At 42.2% G+C, this 19,586-nt stretch overlaps 1 protein-coding gene across 2 annotated transcripts in view; it reads left to right on the top strand.

Annotated features, from left to right (window-relative positions):
- LOC120540081 (myelin-associated glycoprotein-like) overlaps positions 1-19,376 on the top strand; it is a 45,955-nt gene extending 26,579 nt beyond the window's left edge. Inside the window, exons 5-11 of one of the 2 annotated variants that reach the window (XM_039770557.1) lie at positions 301-561; positions 6,982-7,242; positions 8,861-9,121; positions 10,077-10,176; positions 14,992-15,069; positions 15,204-15,288; positions 19,050-19,376. In XM_039770557.1, the coding sequence (XP_039626491.1) occupies positions 301-561; positions 6,982-7,242; positions 8,861-9,121; positions 10,077-10,176; positions 14,992-15,069; positions 15,204-15,288; positions 19,050-19,124 (1,121 nt within the window). In that variant the 3' untranslated portion in view covers positions 19,125-19,376. The remainder of the gene's footprint in view (positions 1-300; positions 562-6,981; positions 7,243-8,860; positions 9,122-10,076; positions 10,177-14,991; positions 15,070-15,203; positions 15,289-19,049) is intronic. The other variant, XM_039770558.1, reaches the window with a different exon arrangement.
- Positions 19,377-19,586: the final 210 nt, after the last annotated feature.

Here is a 19,586-nt window from a genome sequence, read left to right as displayed (position 1 = left end):
TTTCAGAAGATCTCACCTTCACTTACCGGACTTGCTAGGCTCCTGTACAGGGTGGTCCAGGTCTAATTATGCAACTGTTTGACTGACGACGTCTCCCCACCATTTTGGAATGCAAGGCAGGTGCTGTGAATTCTCTATGTAATAAACTTAATAAGTTGTAGCGTAATGAAAATTGCAGAATTAGATCTGGACCACCCTATAGATTCCCACAGTTCTTTCTATGAAGGGGTTCTTACTTCAAAGAGTTAACATATGAAAAAAATCTAAAAAAGCTCTTCCTTTTTTTTTTCTTTTTTTTAGATCAACCAAGGATTCAAAACAGTTCATCTTGTTCGGTCAACACCACGACTGTGAGCTGCCAGTGCTATGTGGATTCCAATCCGGAGTCTAAAATTACATGGCGCGTGCGAAACAGAGAAATGGGGTCTAACAGCATCGATCAGAAGGGAACGATGACTGTTGGAACTCTGCAAGCAGCGTTTCCTCTCAGCAGAAATGTTTTGTGTTTGGCTACAAATTCTTACGGAAAGCATGAGATGTCATTACCTCTGTCCTTGCACGGTACTGTGGTAAAGTAGGGAAGTGTGGGGGCTGTGTACTGCTGGTAACTAAGTGTGGTCTGCTACCGTCATGACAAGAACGATCAAAGAGTTTCTGTTTACCTTGCTTAGTGTGTGCAAAAGACACGAAACGATATAAAAAAGTGAAGATAGATACTAGGAGATGAAAGAACACATGAATTACACATGATTTACATACCAGTGAGGTGACTCTGCTTAAAAACTGTGCACAAAGGTGATAAACAAAAGAAATTCATAAAAGACATTTATAAAAATGGTCACATTTTGGTATTATGCTGTGTGGAAAGCCAGCCCCAGGACACAAACAGACAGACTCCAGGATGTTCAAAACACGCACGTTTATTATTCTTTACAGTCCACACAATGCCTTATCACCAACAACTCTTTTCTCTCTCTCTTTTTTTCTCTGTCTCTTTCTTTTTTTCTTTGACCTCCACTCCCCTCCTCACAAGCTCCGTCTCCTTCCTCCCAACTCCGGCTCCTCTACTGGAGGGAGGTGGCCCCTTTTATAATTACCTGGATGGGCTCCAGGTGTTCCGTCTGACAACACTTCCTGGTGTGGCGGAAGTGTCAGATGAGCATCTGGAAGCACTCCGGTGTGGTAAAACTGCTGCCATCCAGGGTTCCATAATTGTCCGGCCGGTGGCCACGTTCTCCCATAGGGAAGAGCTTCCCAGCTCCGTTCCAGTGGCCCTCAAGCAGACCAGGGTGGCTGCCCTCTCGTGGCCCAGGGAAGGTACTGTCTCTACCATGGACCATCCAGGCGTCCCGGCTGGGTAGGGACCCCTAGCCACCTGGCACAGCTGTGAGATATTTGAGTTTCTTGTCAGAATTTTCAGTTGGAATGCCTCCACAAGTCAAATTTCCTACTTGCACACTCGGGGTGGGTGTATCAAGTCTGACTTTGTCCAATTTTATATTACAACCTGAATCCAAAATGGTGATGTACACTGCAAATTTTAATGGAGTACTGTTTATTAGCACTACTGTTTATCGGTGTCTCAGTAAATCAGTCGCTCACACAGTGCTGTCCAACTTTTGTCTGTGGACACTTTGCTACGCTATTTGGATGCACAAAACACTGTGTAATGCGTTGTTATCAAGTGGTATTATTTCCAAAAAAATCAAGCAGAAGAAAGGTTTTCCTGGGGGTGTCTACATTGGTATTCCAAAAAATTTGCTGGACCATAGTCAACTTGACGGTGACATCATTCCCAACTCTGACATCTGACTTCTGAGATCAATAGAACAATAGCATTAGGTTTTATCTGTTTGGGAGCAAGAGAGGCAAGGCCAGAACTGGAGTATAAAATGGGGTCATGGATTCCTTCTGAGTCCATAGTCTTCTCGGCCAAGGACTGATGACGAGTATTGATACAGTATGTCACGGCATTACACATAAACCCCTTTGACTCATGCATCTGACAAAGGCACACAGGTACACCAAAATCCGGTAGGAAGAAAGTGGAGCAGCTTATCAGATACTTAAATAAGTGGTTTCACTTTGACTTTAAAACTTTAGTAAAAACAATATTTGGAATTACCTTTTCTTCAAGATCACATTGAATTTTGATTCCATGTTTGGACTTTCATCGTGACAATACAACGTATATCTGCCTGTGAGTGAATATCGTTTCTTTTTCTCTAATAAATAAAATGACTTTTTGGAATGTTTGTCCATGCTTTTTCTTCTTCGCTTTGTTGTTGACGTGTCATCTAGAATGTGTAAAATTATTGTCCTGATAAAATTTATAAGAGCTGAGAGCACATTAAGTGTGTTTGACAAAAACATTCACACGACTGAGGTTAGATGAACTTAGGGCGTGATTTGATAGAATCTCATGTTAAAAGTCTCTGTCTCATGGGACTTCATACTGCGCCAACGTTTTTGGAATCTTTTAATTCTCGCTGGCAACACAAATGAGACGATCTACAAGTCTCTGACTTAAAGTTTAGATCCGAACAATATATTTGATCTCTTTTCACTGTTCCGTTATTTCATCGAGTAATAATTTCCTTTTGTTTGCGCTAATGTGATCTTTACTATCCTTTTTTGAGACTTTCGAATTTTCATACTTCCATTATATCTAACCTTCTCTGTGTATGTACCATGCCAACATTTTTGAATTCTTTATGAAGTTCTACTTTGTCATCTACTCTTTGTCCTTTATTTCCGGCCCTGGGCGTGGACTCGTCTCACGGGACTTATTTGTCTCTCCAAGAAAATCACGTCTTGTCAACTTCCAAGATTTTTTTAATAATAGATAAATACAGGGTGGCCCATATTTATCTATATGATTGAAAAGGCGTTTTTGTCAGGAACATAATGGAACATGAACATTAAGAACATTAAAAGTTTTTGAATCACCTGTTTTACATGGTGTGGTCCACCAATGCGCCGTCCAGATCAATACACACTTGAAGAAGAACCCAACTATGAAAGACATTCGCCACAAGAGCTGTGTTGGCATTAGTACGCTTGCAAAACAGGACCGCTGATGTCATATTTTGTGTTTATTCTTGCGATGGTCAGCACACTAGGGCCACTGCCTCCAAACTCAACTGCCATCCTCCATTTCACCACCACATAGTTGTTTGTTGCGGAGTATAAACACACACAATGTAGGCGCTCCTCTAGCAACAATCGATTTACCACCATTCTGTATTCAAACACAGCAGGGGGTTGCCCGGCCCAACACATCGTTACTTCTATTCTCAGGCTACACGGTACTCGATACTTTGTGTGCAGTAGTTTAAATGCTACAGCCTGTGAAATGTCATATACATAAATATGGGCCACCATTTCAGCTCTCTCTCTCTCTCTAAATCCTCCTTTTCTGCCTGAATCCTCCTTTTCTGCTCCTCTACACTCCACCCCTACACAATGTAAATCCCTCCCTTGTCACCAAGGATTAACTCTGTCTAGATCGTCAAGTGTATTGATGTGGACTCATTCCAGAAACCACAAAGCATCTCAGCTGACAAATTTGTACTGTGGTAACCTACCGGTGGTCAACCATGAACCCACAACATCTGGTTCAGAAGTGGTCTCCTTACACTTTGAACTAACTTCTTGTCCCAGCCACACAGGTTTCACTTCTGAAATACTGAGAGGTGAGCACTTCCAGGTGACGTCAGCTCTTTCACTCTATCAGCACTTATGTGGCAATGCTGCATGGAAATAATGAGGGCTGAGAGAAGGATAAACTGACATCATCAGGAAACCTGATGTCACCTTTGTTTCTGAGATATTGCTAGTGATTTTGCAAATTTCCCATTTTTTTGTGCATGCTCCAGGAGAAGCTAGCAGGTGGAGTCTGGTTGAGGTCAGGTGAGCCTCTGCTGGACAGACCAGGTAAGAGTCTGGCCTGCTCCCTACCTTCTTTTAGAGGCCTCACCCCGCTCTTGCCTAGGAGGAAACTCCTATATCAAAACAGAGCACTGCCATCCATAATATATGGGATGGCACACTGCAGTGCAGTCCAGTGTTTCTGCTTTTGCCAGGAGGACTGGTGCCAAGATGCTCCTCTGCATGATCTTAATCCTCTGTTGGGTACTGTTTGGAAAAATGTAAAACACTCACAGCGGGCAAACTATGACCATCAGCAAACTGAGGCTTTGAATGAATATCACACTTAGGAAGGGAATTAAAAGCCTACACACATCTTAATGGGGTCATCCTAGTGCTCTGGGATGGTTTGAGATGCTCTGCCTTGATAAGATCTGCTCTCTGCAACCTTGAATTAGGTTAATACCAGTCAAGCCCTTCATTCCTCACCAAGGGTTTCTCTCATGATTAGGGTGCAAATGTGTGTTTTGTCATGATTGTACCTTTTTGATTTATTTAAATGTGTTACTGTTTATTTTGTTTATGATTTGCAGTATTCTTTACCTTTTATGTATCTGTATCTAAACCCATATTGTGCTCTATGTATTTTGCAGGTGGTCCCCCAAGATGTGGGGCCACCTGCCAATCTCCACCCTAAAATTCTGGAGGGTCCTCCCAAAGTTCTTGGCGGTCAGGAGTGATGAGACCTTGTGACATTCAAACGTGCTTTGTGGTTCCTGGATTGTTGACATCTTACTTTGTATTCTGACTATTCTTGAGATCTGTATTAGGACTATTAGTTGTGAAGGACTGGCTTATTGTTTTGGGCAAATCTAATTGTCTTTGTCCCCACAGAGGTTCATTGTTATTGAATAATTTTTTTACATTTTTGTTTTGTAAAGATTCTATGAGGTCATTTTTGTGTCTAGCTTGGGTTTTTGAGAGGAGTTCTCTCTCTAGTGACTTTTGGGACATCAAAATAATAAATAATAATAATAATAGTAGTAATAATAATAATTCTTTTCAATCATGTAGTGCTCAGAACACTTTACATAGTGAGTGAGGAGCCACTTCAACCACCACTAAAGTGTAACATTATTACTCCTGTATGACACAACAGCAGACATTTTTGTTCCAATATGATTGATAGATAGATAGATAGATAGATAGATAGATAGATAGATAGATAGATAGATACTTTATTAATCCCAAGGGGAAATTCACAAACTCCAGCAACAGCATACTGATAAACACAATATTAAATTAAAGAGTGATAACAATGCAGGTTAAACAGACAATAACTTTGTATAATGTTAACGTTTACACCCCGGGTGGAATTGAAGAGTCGCATAGTGTGGGGTCTCCTCAGTCTGTCAGTGGAGCAGGATGGTGACAGCAGTCTGTCGCTGAAGCTGCTCCTCTGTCTGGAGATGATCCTGTTCAGTGGATTCTCCATGACTGTCAGGAGTCTGCTCAGCGCCCATCGCTCTGCCACAGATGTCAAACTGTCCAGCTCCGTGCCTACAATAGAGCCTGCCTTCCTCACCAGTTTGTCCAGGCGTGAGGCGTCCCTCTTCTTTATCCTGCCTCCCCAGCACACCACCGCGTAGAAGAGGGCACTCACCACAACCATCTGATAGAACATCTGCAGTATCTTATTGCTCACCACACATGAGCTATTAGGTGTTAACTGCTGAGACAGTTAGCCAATTAGATGCAGAGGGCAATGTAGCCAGGACATCAGGATAAACCCTACTCTTTACAAAGGATGTCCAGGGATGTTTATAAGACCTCATAGAGTTAGGACCTCAGGTTTTACATTACATCTGAAGGACTCCCATTTTCACAGCACAGTGTCCTCCATCACTGCACTGGGGCATTGGGATCCACATTCAGACCACAGGGTAAGCGCCCACTGCTGGCCTCACCAACAATTCTTCCAGCAGCAACCCAAGCTTCTCCTAGATGGTCTCCTATCCAAGTACTGGCCAGGTCCAAACATGCTTAGCTTCATGTGGATGACCTCTCCTGATGTGCTTTGAGAATCCCAGTTCATGCCATGATTAGGTTTGTGTGATATTATTTTGTAAATTCTACTTCTTGACCACTATCTTCTATTGCAGCCACTGTGTTTCTAGAGGCATGGCTTCAAGGGTCATGACCCATGGGTTAAGGGTCGGCTGGGGGCTCCTTTCGTTATCTGATCTGCAGATACCACCTCTTAAAACAAAAAAGAAAAGAAAAGAATTTAGGGGTTTTGTGCTTAGGATTAGCATTAGGGTTAGGGTTTGATGTCTTTCCTTGTTTTCACAATTTTGAATGTTGTCTCTCGTTAGGATTGGGTAGCTAGGTGTATTTTGATTTGTTTTGGTTTCAGTTTTTCCCAGTTAGCTTAGTAAATGTTCACCTGTCCATTTCTCGGCATGACACGTATACTTTCAAAAAATGACCCAGTGCAGGGGATGTGGACCCAAATTAGTGGTTGCTGCTATTTTTCTTTTTTTGTGCTGAACTTGCTCTAAATAAAGAAAAACATTAAGACAAAATGCAAGAGGCCACATGAATTATGCACACCAGGCAGTAATGAGCTGGATTGTGGAACGTACTGTTTGTGTCATGTGATCAGTACAGAAATACCAGATGTGCATACTTACTGATGAAGTAAAACTATTGCGTAAAGAAGAACATTTTTCTCTTCACTTATTCTTGCCATACAGACAATATTTGAGTTTGGCTCAATAGTCCCCTCTAGAGACCACAAATGACATTCATGATATCTGATTGACATGGAGGTGCTGGACAAACTTACTTAACTACCCAGTAAAACTGCCACCTAAGGGAGTCAATTAATGCCCAGCTGTGGCTGGGTAGTCCTTTGGCCTTTTTGAACAGCTGGAAGTTTATTTTCTCCAGCATCTCACCACCTTGAGCTTCCTCTTCTCTCTACCCTTCTGACCATAGCATTGGACCCATCGTTATTATTAGAGACTTTAAAAAAAGAAGTTAACTTCTCTTCACTCTTTTTAGAGAGTTCAAAACATTTTTTTTTGTTTCCTCTTTTTTTTTTATTAGAAAAGCCAGAAATTCACAATGATTCCAGATGTGCCATCAATGCCACCAGCCTGTTTTGTATCTGCTTTGTCAACTCGACTCCCCCGGTGGACATCCAATGGCAGCTCCCTGGGGCCAACCTGTCGAGCTCCATTACCACAAAGCAGGGTGATATGACAACTGCCATCCTAAAGGACCCCATCACCTCAAGCCAGAGCATCTCCTGCTTGGCAGTGAATGATTACGGCAGAGCCAGCATGACCTTCACGGTCCCCAAATATGGTACGGTGTCCACTTGAAGATGATAGTAGTTAAGAGGAAACAAATAAGAGCCATTTTCTTTATCACCGACTCTGTCAGTGAGCCAGTTACTTCACTCCTTGTATCTTTCAGAGTTTACCTCTCAGCGTCAGTCCCACTTTAATCCCAACACTTCCCCCATGGTAGCCTTTCCAAGCCCTTTGTTAGCCTTAATTGCCCCTTCCAGTGTAATTATTTTAGGAAATGTTGTGTCATTAAGATATAAATCCCAACTTAATCACTCATTCCTAGTAGTTCACTGGGCACACTGAGTTTTCCCAATGTAAATCCCTGTTCAAACCCGAGTTAACTGGATATGGTGCTATATTTACAGCAGTGTCCGCATCACTGCACTGGGGCATTGGGATCCACATTCAGGACTCAGAGTAGGCGCCCCCTGCTGGCCTCACCACAACCTCTTCCAGCAGCAACCCAAGCTTCTCCTAGATGGTCTCCTATCCAAGTACTGGCCAGGTCCAAACATGCTTAGCTTCATGTGGATGACCTCTCCTGAAGTGTTTTGAGAATCCTAGTCCAAGCCATGATTAGGTTTGTGTGATATTATTTTGTTAATCCTACTTCTTGACCACTATTTTCAGGTCCTTCTATTGCAGCCGTTTTTATTGCCGCGTCCTGTGTTTGTAGGGGCGTGGCTTCAAGGGTCGTGACCCACGGGTAATCTGAGCAACAGGGTCAAGAGTCGGCTGGGGGCTCCTTTCATTATCCAATCTGTAGATACCACTTCTTAAAACAAAAAAGAAAAAAAAAAAATTTAGGGGTTTTGTGCTTAGGTTAGCATTAGGGTTAGGGTTTGATGTCTTTCCTTGTTTTCACAGCTTTGATTGTTGTTTCTCGTTTCTTGATTGGGTAGCACGGTGCATTTTGATTTGTTTTGATTTCGTTTTTTCCTGGTTAGCTCAGTAAACATTCACTTATCCATTTCTCGCCATGACACGTATACTTTCAAAAAATTACCCAGGGCCAGGTTGACGTGGAACAGAATTAGTGGTGCTGCTGCTGTTTTGCTTTTTTGTGCTGAACTTGCTCTAAATAAATAAACACATTAAGACAGAACACAAGAGGCCACATGAATTATGCACACCAGGCAGTAATGAGCTGGATTGTGGAACGTACTGTTTGTGTCATGTGATCAGTACAGAAATACCAGATGTGCATACTTACTGATGAAGTAAAACTATTGCGTAAAGAAGAACATTTTTCTCTTCACTTATTTTTGCCATACAGGCAACATTTGAGTTTGGCTCAATAGCCCCCTCTAGAGACCACAAATGACATTCATGGTATCTGATTGACATCGAGGTGCTGGACATACTTACTTAACTACCCAGTAAGACTGCCACCTACGGGAGTCGATTAATACCCAGTTGTCGCTGGGTGGTCTTTTGGCCTTTTGAACAGCTGGAAGTTTATTTTCTTGAACATCTCACCACCTTGAGCGTCCTCTTCTCTCCACTCTTCTGACCATAGCATTGGACTCATCATTATTATTAGAGATTAAAAAAAAAAAGTTAACTTCTATCCAACTCTTTTTAGAGACTTCAAAACATTTTTTTTTGTTTTGTTTTTTCTTTTATTTTAGAAAAGCCAGAAATTTACAATGATTCTAGATGTGCCACCAATGCCACCGGCCTGTTTTGCATCTGCTTTGTCAACTCGACTCCCCCGGTGGACATCCAATGGCAGCTCCCTGGGGCCAACCTGTCGAGCTCCATCACCACAAAGCAGGGTGATATGACAACTGCCATCCTAAAGGACCCCATCACCTCAAGCCAGGGCATCTCCTGCTTGGCAGTGAATGATTACGGCAGAGCCAGCATGACCTTCACGGTCCCCAAAGATGGTAAGGTGTCCACTTGAAGACTTTGAGAGTTACGAGGAAACAAATAAGAGTCATTTTCTTTATCTGTCAGTGAGCCCGTTACTTCACTCCTTGTATCTTTCAGAGTTTACCCTCAGCGTCAGTCCCAGTTTAATCCCAACACTTCCCTCATGGTAGCCTTTCCAAGTCCTTTCTTACATTCAGTTGCCACTTCCAGATCAATCTGTTAGGAGATGTTGTGTCATTAAGATGTAAATCCCAACTTAATCACTCATTCCTAGTAGTTTACTGGGCACTCTGAGTCTTCTGAGTGTAAATCCCTATTTAAATCCGACTTAACTGGTTGTGATGATATATTTGGTGTCCCTATCACTGCACTGGGGCATTAGGATCCACATTCAGTAGACGCCCCCTGCTGATCTCACCAGCACCTCTTCCAGCAGCAACCCCAGCTTTTCCTAAATGTTCTCCCATCCAAGTACTGGCCGGGTCCAAACATGCTCAGGCTCAGGTAGATGACCTCTCCTGAAGCACAGGTTATTGTGCCAAAGAATGAAGCTTGACAGGTGATGGCCTGAAAGTCAAACTTCTCACCTTTGTCCCTGTTTAGTGTTTTTGCACCTATGGATGCTGCTCTCCAGAACATAAAGAAAAACCCTGAGCTATCTAAACAATGGCCAACAGAAAACCTGGGTGTCCCTAAAAGTGCACCACTTACCTCCCAAAGTGTCTCTGGACAGGGAAAGGAGCCCTCTGAGCTGATATGAAGATCGATTAGTGCTCAGCCATAATGAGTCAGACATTTTCAGAAGTGACACCCGACTCATCCTAATGGTCCTCCATTACAGCATTTGCTATTTTCTGTCAGTTTTTCCAAAGTGATTGTGGTAAATTGTAAATTTTACAAATTTTTGAGTGTCATTCTCACTTCACCGCTTCATTGCCTGAGCCTTCTGTGTTCTCTCTGTCTCCTCAGATCTGATGTGGTACCTCTTCATAGCGCTGCCGAGTGCCGCTGTGCTCCTAATCATCGTTCTCGTTGTTGTGGCGTGCAGGCGGAGAGCTGGCAAAAACACGTGAGTTACATCAACATAACTGAGGTTTATCGATATGTCAAACGTGGGTGGGCATTTAGGATTTGTGCAAGTGTTCATTGAATATCGAAATGTTAGAGATGTGCACCCTACTGTGTGATAGCTTTCATTGTTCTCAAAGTTGCCACTATTAAGTTTTAATGATATTCTCATCTTATCTCCGAAATATCAGAGGGCACCCTGCAGACAAATCCGGTGATGAGTGTGGCCAACATCTGAGGGAACACTTAAAATCCCAATTTTGGGTTGTCCTCAAGTTTAGGTTTAACCTCCAGGTAGAATTTATCGTCATATTTACCTTGCTGTGTACATGAATTCTGCAACAGCAATGTTAGGGTTGTGTTTGCGTTTTTGTTTTTTGTCATTTTTGCAATTTTCCTTTTTTGAGTATCGTTGAGGATTTCCGTTGTCTTCTTTCTTTGTCTGCTTTCACTTAGCCCCACTCTTAATCATTTACGACTCGGTTAATGTACTCCTGTAATTAGACCAGTGATTACCTAAAGGTTTTGTTGAAGACGCCTGCTACCACTGCTCATGTGCTGTGGCATTGGCCCATTCAGTCGGCTTGTGCTCTTCAGCTCCCATTGAGTTTGTTCCTGTGTGACTTGTACTTTCTGTTCTGCCACCATCTAGAGAAGAGTAGGCCACTAGGATGTTAAGGTGGAGCAGGAGATGAAACATAAACCGGAATTAACAGACAAATGTCCAAACCAGAAGGACTAATGAACTTCAAACAAAATAAAAGAGCAAAACAAAAATCTGTACATCAAAACCAAACCAGAAGTCAATAACTAGGGGGTCTTTAATGAGGCACACAACCCGGCTAGGGAACATCCGCAATCTTGGATATCCATGAATACTATATTGACAGGAGAAACTTTAAAGGAAACGGAAACAAAAAAAAAAAAAAAAGAAAATACAGACAAGAGTCACAACCAGAAGAGGCAGGCAATCAAACTTCAAGTTTTAAATGGAAACCAAAAATCCAAAAAACATTTTTTTTTTCATAACCAGGAATGGAGAAGTCAGAACAAAAAATCTGGACGTGATAGGCAGTGTGCCTTAGGAACCAAGTTATCCAAACTATACTATGACATTTCAATAATTATTTACTGCTCTGATGCTGATCTTTCTGATCATACAATTGGTCATTACGACAGCAATTGATGAGAAGAATTCATAATTTATTTCAGAATGATGGTATTTGAGGGTTCCTCTAGAGTGCATCTTTGACTTGCACGATTTGGCTCAAAAACTACTCAGCACATCGTCATCTCATAACAGGCTTCAGTTTTGAGTTTGGTATTTTTCATTCCAGTCGTTTCAGCTCTAGGACCGTCCTCAAGAAACTGTGACACGCAGATACCCAGACAGACACAAACCCATCATCGAGATATCAGGGAGATCCTAAAATGTCGAGATCCGTCGAAAACTGGAGATTAAAATTTTGGACGAATCTAAAGCTTTGGCTGCCCCATAGACGATAGGTTATGGTTGTGGAGGGCACAAAGCAAAAATGCCAGACATCATTGTGGTATAGGCCAGGTTTTAAATCCGTATAGCCGTGACGTTCTCCGGGAGCGTGATTACATGACCGTGGGGTGTTAATGAGGTAACAGGAGCGAGTCGCACCTGCACGTGTGGGTGCAGTCATTCTTGATTGCTTCATTGGCTTCCTGCGGTGTGTGATTAAGGCACTGCGCCCATGGAGGCGCACTGGGATGTATACAGTGCTGTGCAAAAGTTGTAGGCAGGTGTGAAATAATGCTGTAAACAAAGAATGCTTTCAAAAATGGGAGTGTTAATCATTTATTTTCATCAATCAACAAAATGCAGAGAAATCTAAATCAAATCAATATTTGGTGTGACACCCTTTCCCTTCAACACAACATCAATTCTTCTAGGTACACTTGCACACAGTTTTTGAAGGAACTCGGCTGGTAGGTTGTTCCAAACATCTTGGAGAACTAACTCCAGATCTTCTGTGGATGTAGGCTTCCTCACATCCTTCTGTCTCTTCATGTAATCCCAGACACACTCGATGATGTTGAGATCAGGGCTCTGTGGGGGCCATACCATCACTTCCAGGACTTCTTGTTCTTCTTTACGCTGAAGATCGTTCTTAATGACTTTGGCTGTATGTTTGGGGTCGTTGTCCTGCTGCCGAATAAATTTGGGGCCAATCATATGCCTCCCTGATGTTATTGCAAGATGGATAAGTATCTGCCTGTATTTCTCAGCATTGAGAACACCATTAATCCTGACCAAATCTCCAACTCCATTTGCAGAAATGCTGCCCCAAACGTTCAAGGAACCTCCACCATGCTTCACTGTTGCCTGCAGACAATAATGAGTACCGCTCTCCAGCCCTTTAACGAACAAACTGCCTTCTGCTACTACAGCCAAATATTTCAAATTTTGACTCATCAGTCCAGAGCTTCTGCTGCCATTTTTCTGCACCCCAGTTCCTATGTTTTCATGCATACTTGAGTCACTTGGCCTTGTTTCCACGTCGGAGGTATGACTTTTTGGCTGCAACTCATCCATGAAGACCACTTCTGGCCAGACTTCTCCGGACAGTAGATGGGTGTACCTGGATCCCAATGGTTTCTGCCAATTCTGAGCTGATGGCACTGCTGGACATCTTCCGATTTCGAAGGGTAATAAGCTTGATGTGTCTTTCATCTAAGTTTCCTTGGCCGACCACTGCGTCTATGATCCTCAGCGTTGCCCGTTTCTTTGTGCTTCTTCAAAAGAGCTTGAACAGCATATCTTGAAACCCCAGTCTGCTTTGAAATCTTTGTCTGGGAGAGACCTTGCTGATGCAGTATAACTACCTTGTGTCCTGTTGCTGTGCTCAATCTTGCCATGACATGAAACTGTCTTCATGAAACATGAAACAGCATTTTTTCCACAACAGCCTAAAACATTTGCTCAGTGCTGTATATACGGGTCGACACTAGGATGGGGGGGGGGAAATGGAAGGATCAAGGAAAAGAGAAAGCATGAGGTTAAAGGATGGAAAACAGCAGTCATGAAGTTACGAGCTGGCCACCTGGAAAGTGGAGACACCACGAGCTGGGGCCCCACGAAGGAGCATTAGGTTTATGCGCTGTCGGGGCTAGTTTGCCCCTCTGAAAGTTCGAGTGAGTGGGTGAGCAAGGCAGGTGTCCTCCCGAGGGATCCGAGGAGCAACTACGGGTGCGCAAAGGATGAAGGGACGAGAGCCGACCTCGCCGGTCTGGCAGTGACATCCGTAAGGGGGCCAAGATGGAGGTTGGCTTAAGGAGCTCGTGGAGGTTGGATCTCCGCCGGCTGCAAGAGCAATTGGTGAGCCGGGGAGAAAGATTGACGGAGGTGGGCCAGAGAGTAATGAGAGACTGCATTAACTTCTGTATTTTATTTTAACCTTGGATTTTAACGGATTTATTTATTGATGATTTTTATCTCCCACTGGACACTTGTTTTTGGGAGTATTTATTGAAATTGATGCACTGCACTTTTTGTTTTGATAATTGTTTTATTAAAAGCACTTTAGCACTTTTGGAAATATCCCCTGGCTTCATTTGAGAATTGTCCTTACTTGTCAGCTCATCTCGGTGACATTAATGACGGTGTTGGGTTCAAGGGCTCCCGTAAAGACGGATGGAACCTGCAGCGTCACAATCATGAACTAAAATGACCACATAACACTGTAAAAAGAGCAAAGGGCACGTTTTTTAACTTATCTTTTAATAACCTAAAATTTCTCACATGGTCAGCTTGATTTCTCCTCATACTGAATAACTTTAATGACCTTGAACACCAAGTGGCTGCCAGCTGCAGTGATGTAACCATTCAAATAATGGAAAGTGCTGACTGAGGAGCCTCATTTGGACAGCTGGATTCTCCCAGTCGATGTTACTTCAGTTCACGGACCCCCTTTCGGAGACAGGAGAGAAGAGTTAAAGTGGCCTCTTTCCGTTTTCACATCATTTTGAATCCAAGGCAGTGTTCATTTATTCCCACATCTCGAACGACGTGTGTTCCATTTTTGACTTCTGTAAACAGGCACTATGAGTGAGTGGGTAAACTGGCACCCTGACCGCGAGTGGTCCCTGCTTTGCACGAGAAGCTGCCACGTGTTATAATTCACCATAGAAGGGAAGCCAAAATCACCAAAAACATTGTCCAAATCAAAAATTGCCATTGTTAAGTAACTACCAAGGATCCTAAAATCCAAAATTCCAAAAATAATTACAAAGAATAATAAGTAAAGAACTGAATGAATTAAGAAGAGAAACGCAGAATCTGAACTAATTAAAAAAAGGTATCAAAAGTACTACGAAAACTCAAAACATAGTCGATAAGCAAGGCCAGAATTTCAACAAAGAAATTAAAGTTTTAAGGTTTGGGGTGAATCCAATCGTGGACAACCAGGAAGGGTAGGATGCAACCTTTAAGCTCCTGAGTTGAATTTGTTACGCTTGGCACACTTTCAGTTGACCTTACCTAGCGATGGTATAGCAACTGTGAATAACAAAACCATCAAAATACCGGCGCCCATAAGAAAAGCAAAATGGCATCATAGGAGAATGCTACTTATTTTCCACATTATTAAAAATGGAAAGGATCCCAAAAGATGTGACCACGAGACTCCTTGTTATGTAAAACCCCTAAAATAAGTTTGAAATCATTTTCAGAGGTCTAGAAGAAGTTAAAAAAAAGAGCCCGATCATGAATGAGCATTTCTGCTGTCATACTGTACATTGATCCTCCAACATGTCTGCTCATCTCAAAAATTTGTTGTTTCCACAGAGCGGATGTAAACATAAACTACGTTAACGGGAAAACTTCAGTTGACTCTGAGGATAACAGGAATGGTGAGAAGTCAAGGTAAGACTTTTGTCCGACTGAAGGTAAGGTTCCGTGTTACAGGAAAATGGAAGAGATTTTCAGTTTTTAACATTGGTGAGTTTAGTGCTGGATTCATGAATTGAAAGACTTCTCCTTTTTTATTTGTACTTCAGGTATACCTCGTGGGAAACAAATGAATACCAGACAGATGATCAGAATATTTACTGCAATGAGCATCCTGTCTACGGAAACACTGAGGTACATCTCAGACTGACACGTCTACACATATAAGTTTAATCGCGCTACTCATTTCGCGGTCCCCAGAGCTAGCCACATGCCGTGTGTGGTTTCCTCCCACTAGCCCAGGCTCTATACTTCTACTTCTCATGTATCCCATTGTGACCACAAGTGTGCTTAGTGGTGAACTGGAACCCCTTCCAGATGTTTCTACCAGTAAAGAAAAGGGCAGACCACAACAACAAGAACAGGAGATGAGCAAAAAATTCATCCTCACAAAACAATCCAAAACCCAACCAGAAATCAAGTTGAAGAAAACACATAAATGTCCAGACACCTTATTTTGATTCTGAAGTAATGCAAGGGTTGTTAATGTGTCCAGAAATCTGGACATGGAAGTGGGAGAGTGATGCCATCCTTTATACGGTTGGCATGCTGGCATCACACATGACATTTCCAGATTCCACATACAGTGGCAAGAACCATAGACACATGGAATAAGCACCCAAGTATCGTGGTGGACAGTAAGACTTTAGGAACTTTCAAATCTCAGCTTGATATTATTTTAGGAGAATTAAGTAGACTAGCGACTTTGGGCTGAATGGCCTGTTGTCTGTTCGTCCAGATTGTTCTAATGTTTAAATGTTCTGAAAAGTATGTGGACCCTTTGGAAATAACTATTTCTGTATAAATATGGTCTGATCTTCATCTAAGTTACAATGATGAGCAAACACAAGCTGTTTGACTTATTAACACATAAATTATTGTGTAGTCATGGCCAAATGTTTTGAGAGTGACACCAGTGTTGGTTTTCACCAAAGTTTGCTGTTTCAGTGTATTTAGATCTTTTTTGTCAGATGTTTCTATGGTAGAGTGAAGTAGAATTACAAGCAGTTCATACATTTCAAATGCTTTTATTGACAATTTCAATAAATAAGTCAATATTTGCAGTGTTGGCCCTTCTTTCTTTTTCAAGGCCTTTGTAATTCGCCCTGGCAGGTTGGCAATCAACTTCTGGAACAAATTCTGACTGATGGCAGCTGCTCATTCTTGTATAATCAATGCTTGCTGTTTGTCAGAATTGATCTGGGAAGTTTCCTGGCCATGGCCCCAAAATGTTGATGTTTTGTTCCCCGAGCCACTCAGTTCTCACTTTTGCCTTATGGCCCGGTGCTCCATCATGTTGGTCATCAAACTGTTCTTGGATGTTTGGGAGAAGTTGCTCTTGGAGGATATTTTGGTGCCATTCTTTATTCACGGCTGTGTCCTTAGGCAAAATTGTGAGTGAGGAGCAACCCGACATGACATGAATTAAAAATCAATAAAACAAATGTAATAATTTGTATTGAGAAGAATTTAGATTGATAGTTTTCATATCCAAGGGCCTATTGATTTACAATATTTTTGGTTTTGCTGTCAGTGGCAAGAATGTAGCTGTGATCTCTTTGCCAAAAATGTAAAAAGTTGGCAAGGAATCTCTGGACAAGTGGAAGGTCGGTGCACTCCAACGTCAAACGCTACCACTGTATCTGATCGTGTTCTGCTCTGACGGGAGAGCGTCCCCCACGTGGGGAGAAAAGCATGTGGCCGTGATATCTCTGGCAATCAGCAGCTACCCTCCAAAACACACGTAGCTCTGATCTCTCTCTCAAAAACGTCAAACGTTACTCCTTAACAACCTCAAGATGGTAATGTCTGCTGAAAAAATGGGTATCGCTAGCTAAGTGGACGCAAGGTGCACTCCAACATGTGGCGAGAGGTAGACTGAGCTGAATGGAGGTTGGCACATGAGTTAGGAGGGCCCACAGCCTCTCTCTCGGATTTCCGCAAATAAATCAGTGCTGCCAGTGAACTACGACACTTAACATGATGAGAGACGTCGGAAAATCAACTGGAATGCTCAAGAAAATTAGAGAAAAACCCTGATCTAAATCCGTTAAGATGTTAGATTATATATATATATATATATATATATATATATATATATATATATATATATATATATATATATATATCTATATCTATATATATATATACAGCAAAAAAAGAAACGTCCCTTTTTCAGGACTGTGTATTTCAACAATAATGTTTTAAAAATCCAAATCACTTTCCAGATCTTCATTGTAAAGGGTTTAAACAATGTTTTCCATACATGTTCAATTAACAATAATCAATGAATTAACATGCACCTGTGGAATGGTCGTTAAGACCTTAACAGCTTACAGAAAGTAGGCATTTAAGGTCACAGTTGTAAAAACGCAGGACACTAAAGAGACTTGTCTACCGACTGTGAAAGATGCCCAGGGTCCCTGCTCATCTGCGTGAACGTGCATTAGGCCTGCTGCAGGGAGGCATGAGGACTGCTGAATAAATTGCCATGTCCACACTGTGAGACGCCTAAGACAGCGCTACAGGGAGACAGGAAGGACAGCTGATCATCCTCGCAGTGGAAGACCACGTGTAACAACACCTGCACAGGATCGGCACATCCGAATATCACACCTGCGTGACAGGTACAGGATGGCCACAACAACTGCCCGAGTCACACCAGGAACACACAATCCCTCCATCAGTGCTCAGACTGTCCGCAATAGGCTGAGAGAGGCTGGACTGAGGGCTTGTAGGCCTGTTGTAAGGCAGGTCCTTACCAGACATCACCAGCAACAACGCCGCCTATGGGCACAAACCCACCTTCGCTGGACCAGACAGGAGTGGCAAAAAGTGCTCTTCACTGATGAGTCACGGTTTTGTCTCACCAGGGGTGATGAACGGATTCGTGTTTATCGTCGAAGGAATTGAGCACGTCTGGGACCTGTTGGATCGCAGGGTGAGGGCTAGGGCCATTCCCCCCAGAAATGTCCAGGAACTTGCAGGTGCCTTGGGTGGAAGAGTGGGGTAACATCTCACAGCAAGAACTGACAAATCTGGTCCAGTCCATGAGGAGGAGATGCACTGCAGTACTTCAAGCAGCTGGTGGCCACACCAGAGACTGACTGGTACTTTTGAATTTGAGCCTCCCTTCATTCAGGGACACATTGTGAAACATTTTTAGTTTATGTCTTATGGTGTATATACCTGTTTTGTATAAGTCCAAGGATCTGGATTAAGGACGTATACCAAGGTACCTCTGTATATATATATATATATATATATATATATATATATATAGAGAGAGAGAGAGAGAGAGAGAGAGAGATTAATGCCGGGTCATTCCAAAGGATTCACAGACTTTCTTCTTGCAACTGTAGCTGGGAAGCAGTTGCCAATTATCAACTACATAAAATGGCAGCATCAATGATAGAAAATAACAAACAAAAGCTAATAAAACAATGATCAACATTAATAATATTGTGATAATAATAATAATCATTCAAGGGAATATATAAAAAAATAAATCCTGCATTGTTCAACATTCAAAATCATAACATTAGAGATGGGTCCTACCTAATGCTGGATACTTCCAGGTTAGCCCCCATGATGCTAGAACGGCAAAGGAGAAAGCAGCAAGGGCCATTTGCTCACACAAACAGGTACGCACAATGCTGAACACGTCAGACCCACACCGTCGTGGCTTTCCCTTCTCTTTGCCCCACACACAGCACCTGTCAACTGCCCGGTTATCGTGGGCTTACAGTGAGGCACCAGGCAGGCTGTTTTTGAGAGACAGCATAAAACACATACGGGGGTCTCCTGTTCTCATGGAAAGCCCCTCAACTCTCAAACAGTTTGAATATCAGCAAGGGACCACGTGTTATAACATCTGGCTGTCCTTATGTTGACAGGAGCTACAAGAAATGTCACACGAATGCAGCTATAGCAACACAGTGGAAGCTGAAGACATTTATGCTAACATGTGAAATGATGGGAGTGAAACAAGAGGTCAGACAATGGAAGGAATAATGGAAGAGGACAGCGATGGTGAATGGAGGAACAGAAAGAACGCGATAAACAGTTAAGAAGAAAAGTGCTTAAGAGTTCCTTATGTTTGTCAATGTAACCAAAATAGCACTTGTTGTATCTGTGCATCATATAATGTCATTTGTTCCAATTTCTCTATTTTCTCCATTTTTATGTACAGTATATACCCTATCTATCTATTATATAGTGCCTTTCATCCATCTATCCATCCATCTATCTATCTATCATATGGTGCCTTTCCTGTCTATCTATCTATCTATCTATCTATCTATCTATCTATCTATCTATCTATCTATTATACAGTGCCTTTCAAATCTATCTATCTGTCTATTTATTATACAGTGGCTTTCACCTACTCTGTACAATTTAATGTCATACACTACTTGTCATAAATATGACAT

The sequence above is a fragment of the Polypterus senegalus genome, chromosome 12 (genome assembly GCF_016835505.1).
Source record: "Polypterus senegalus isolate Bchr_013 chromosome 12, ASM1683550v1, whole genome shotgun sequence".
NCBI lineage: Eukaryota > Metazoa > Chordata > Cladistia > Polypteriformes > Polypteridae > Polypterus > Polypterus senegalus.
Note: the sequence above shows the minus strand (reverse complement) of the source record. Positions and strands in the feature narration are given on the sequence as shown.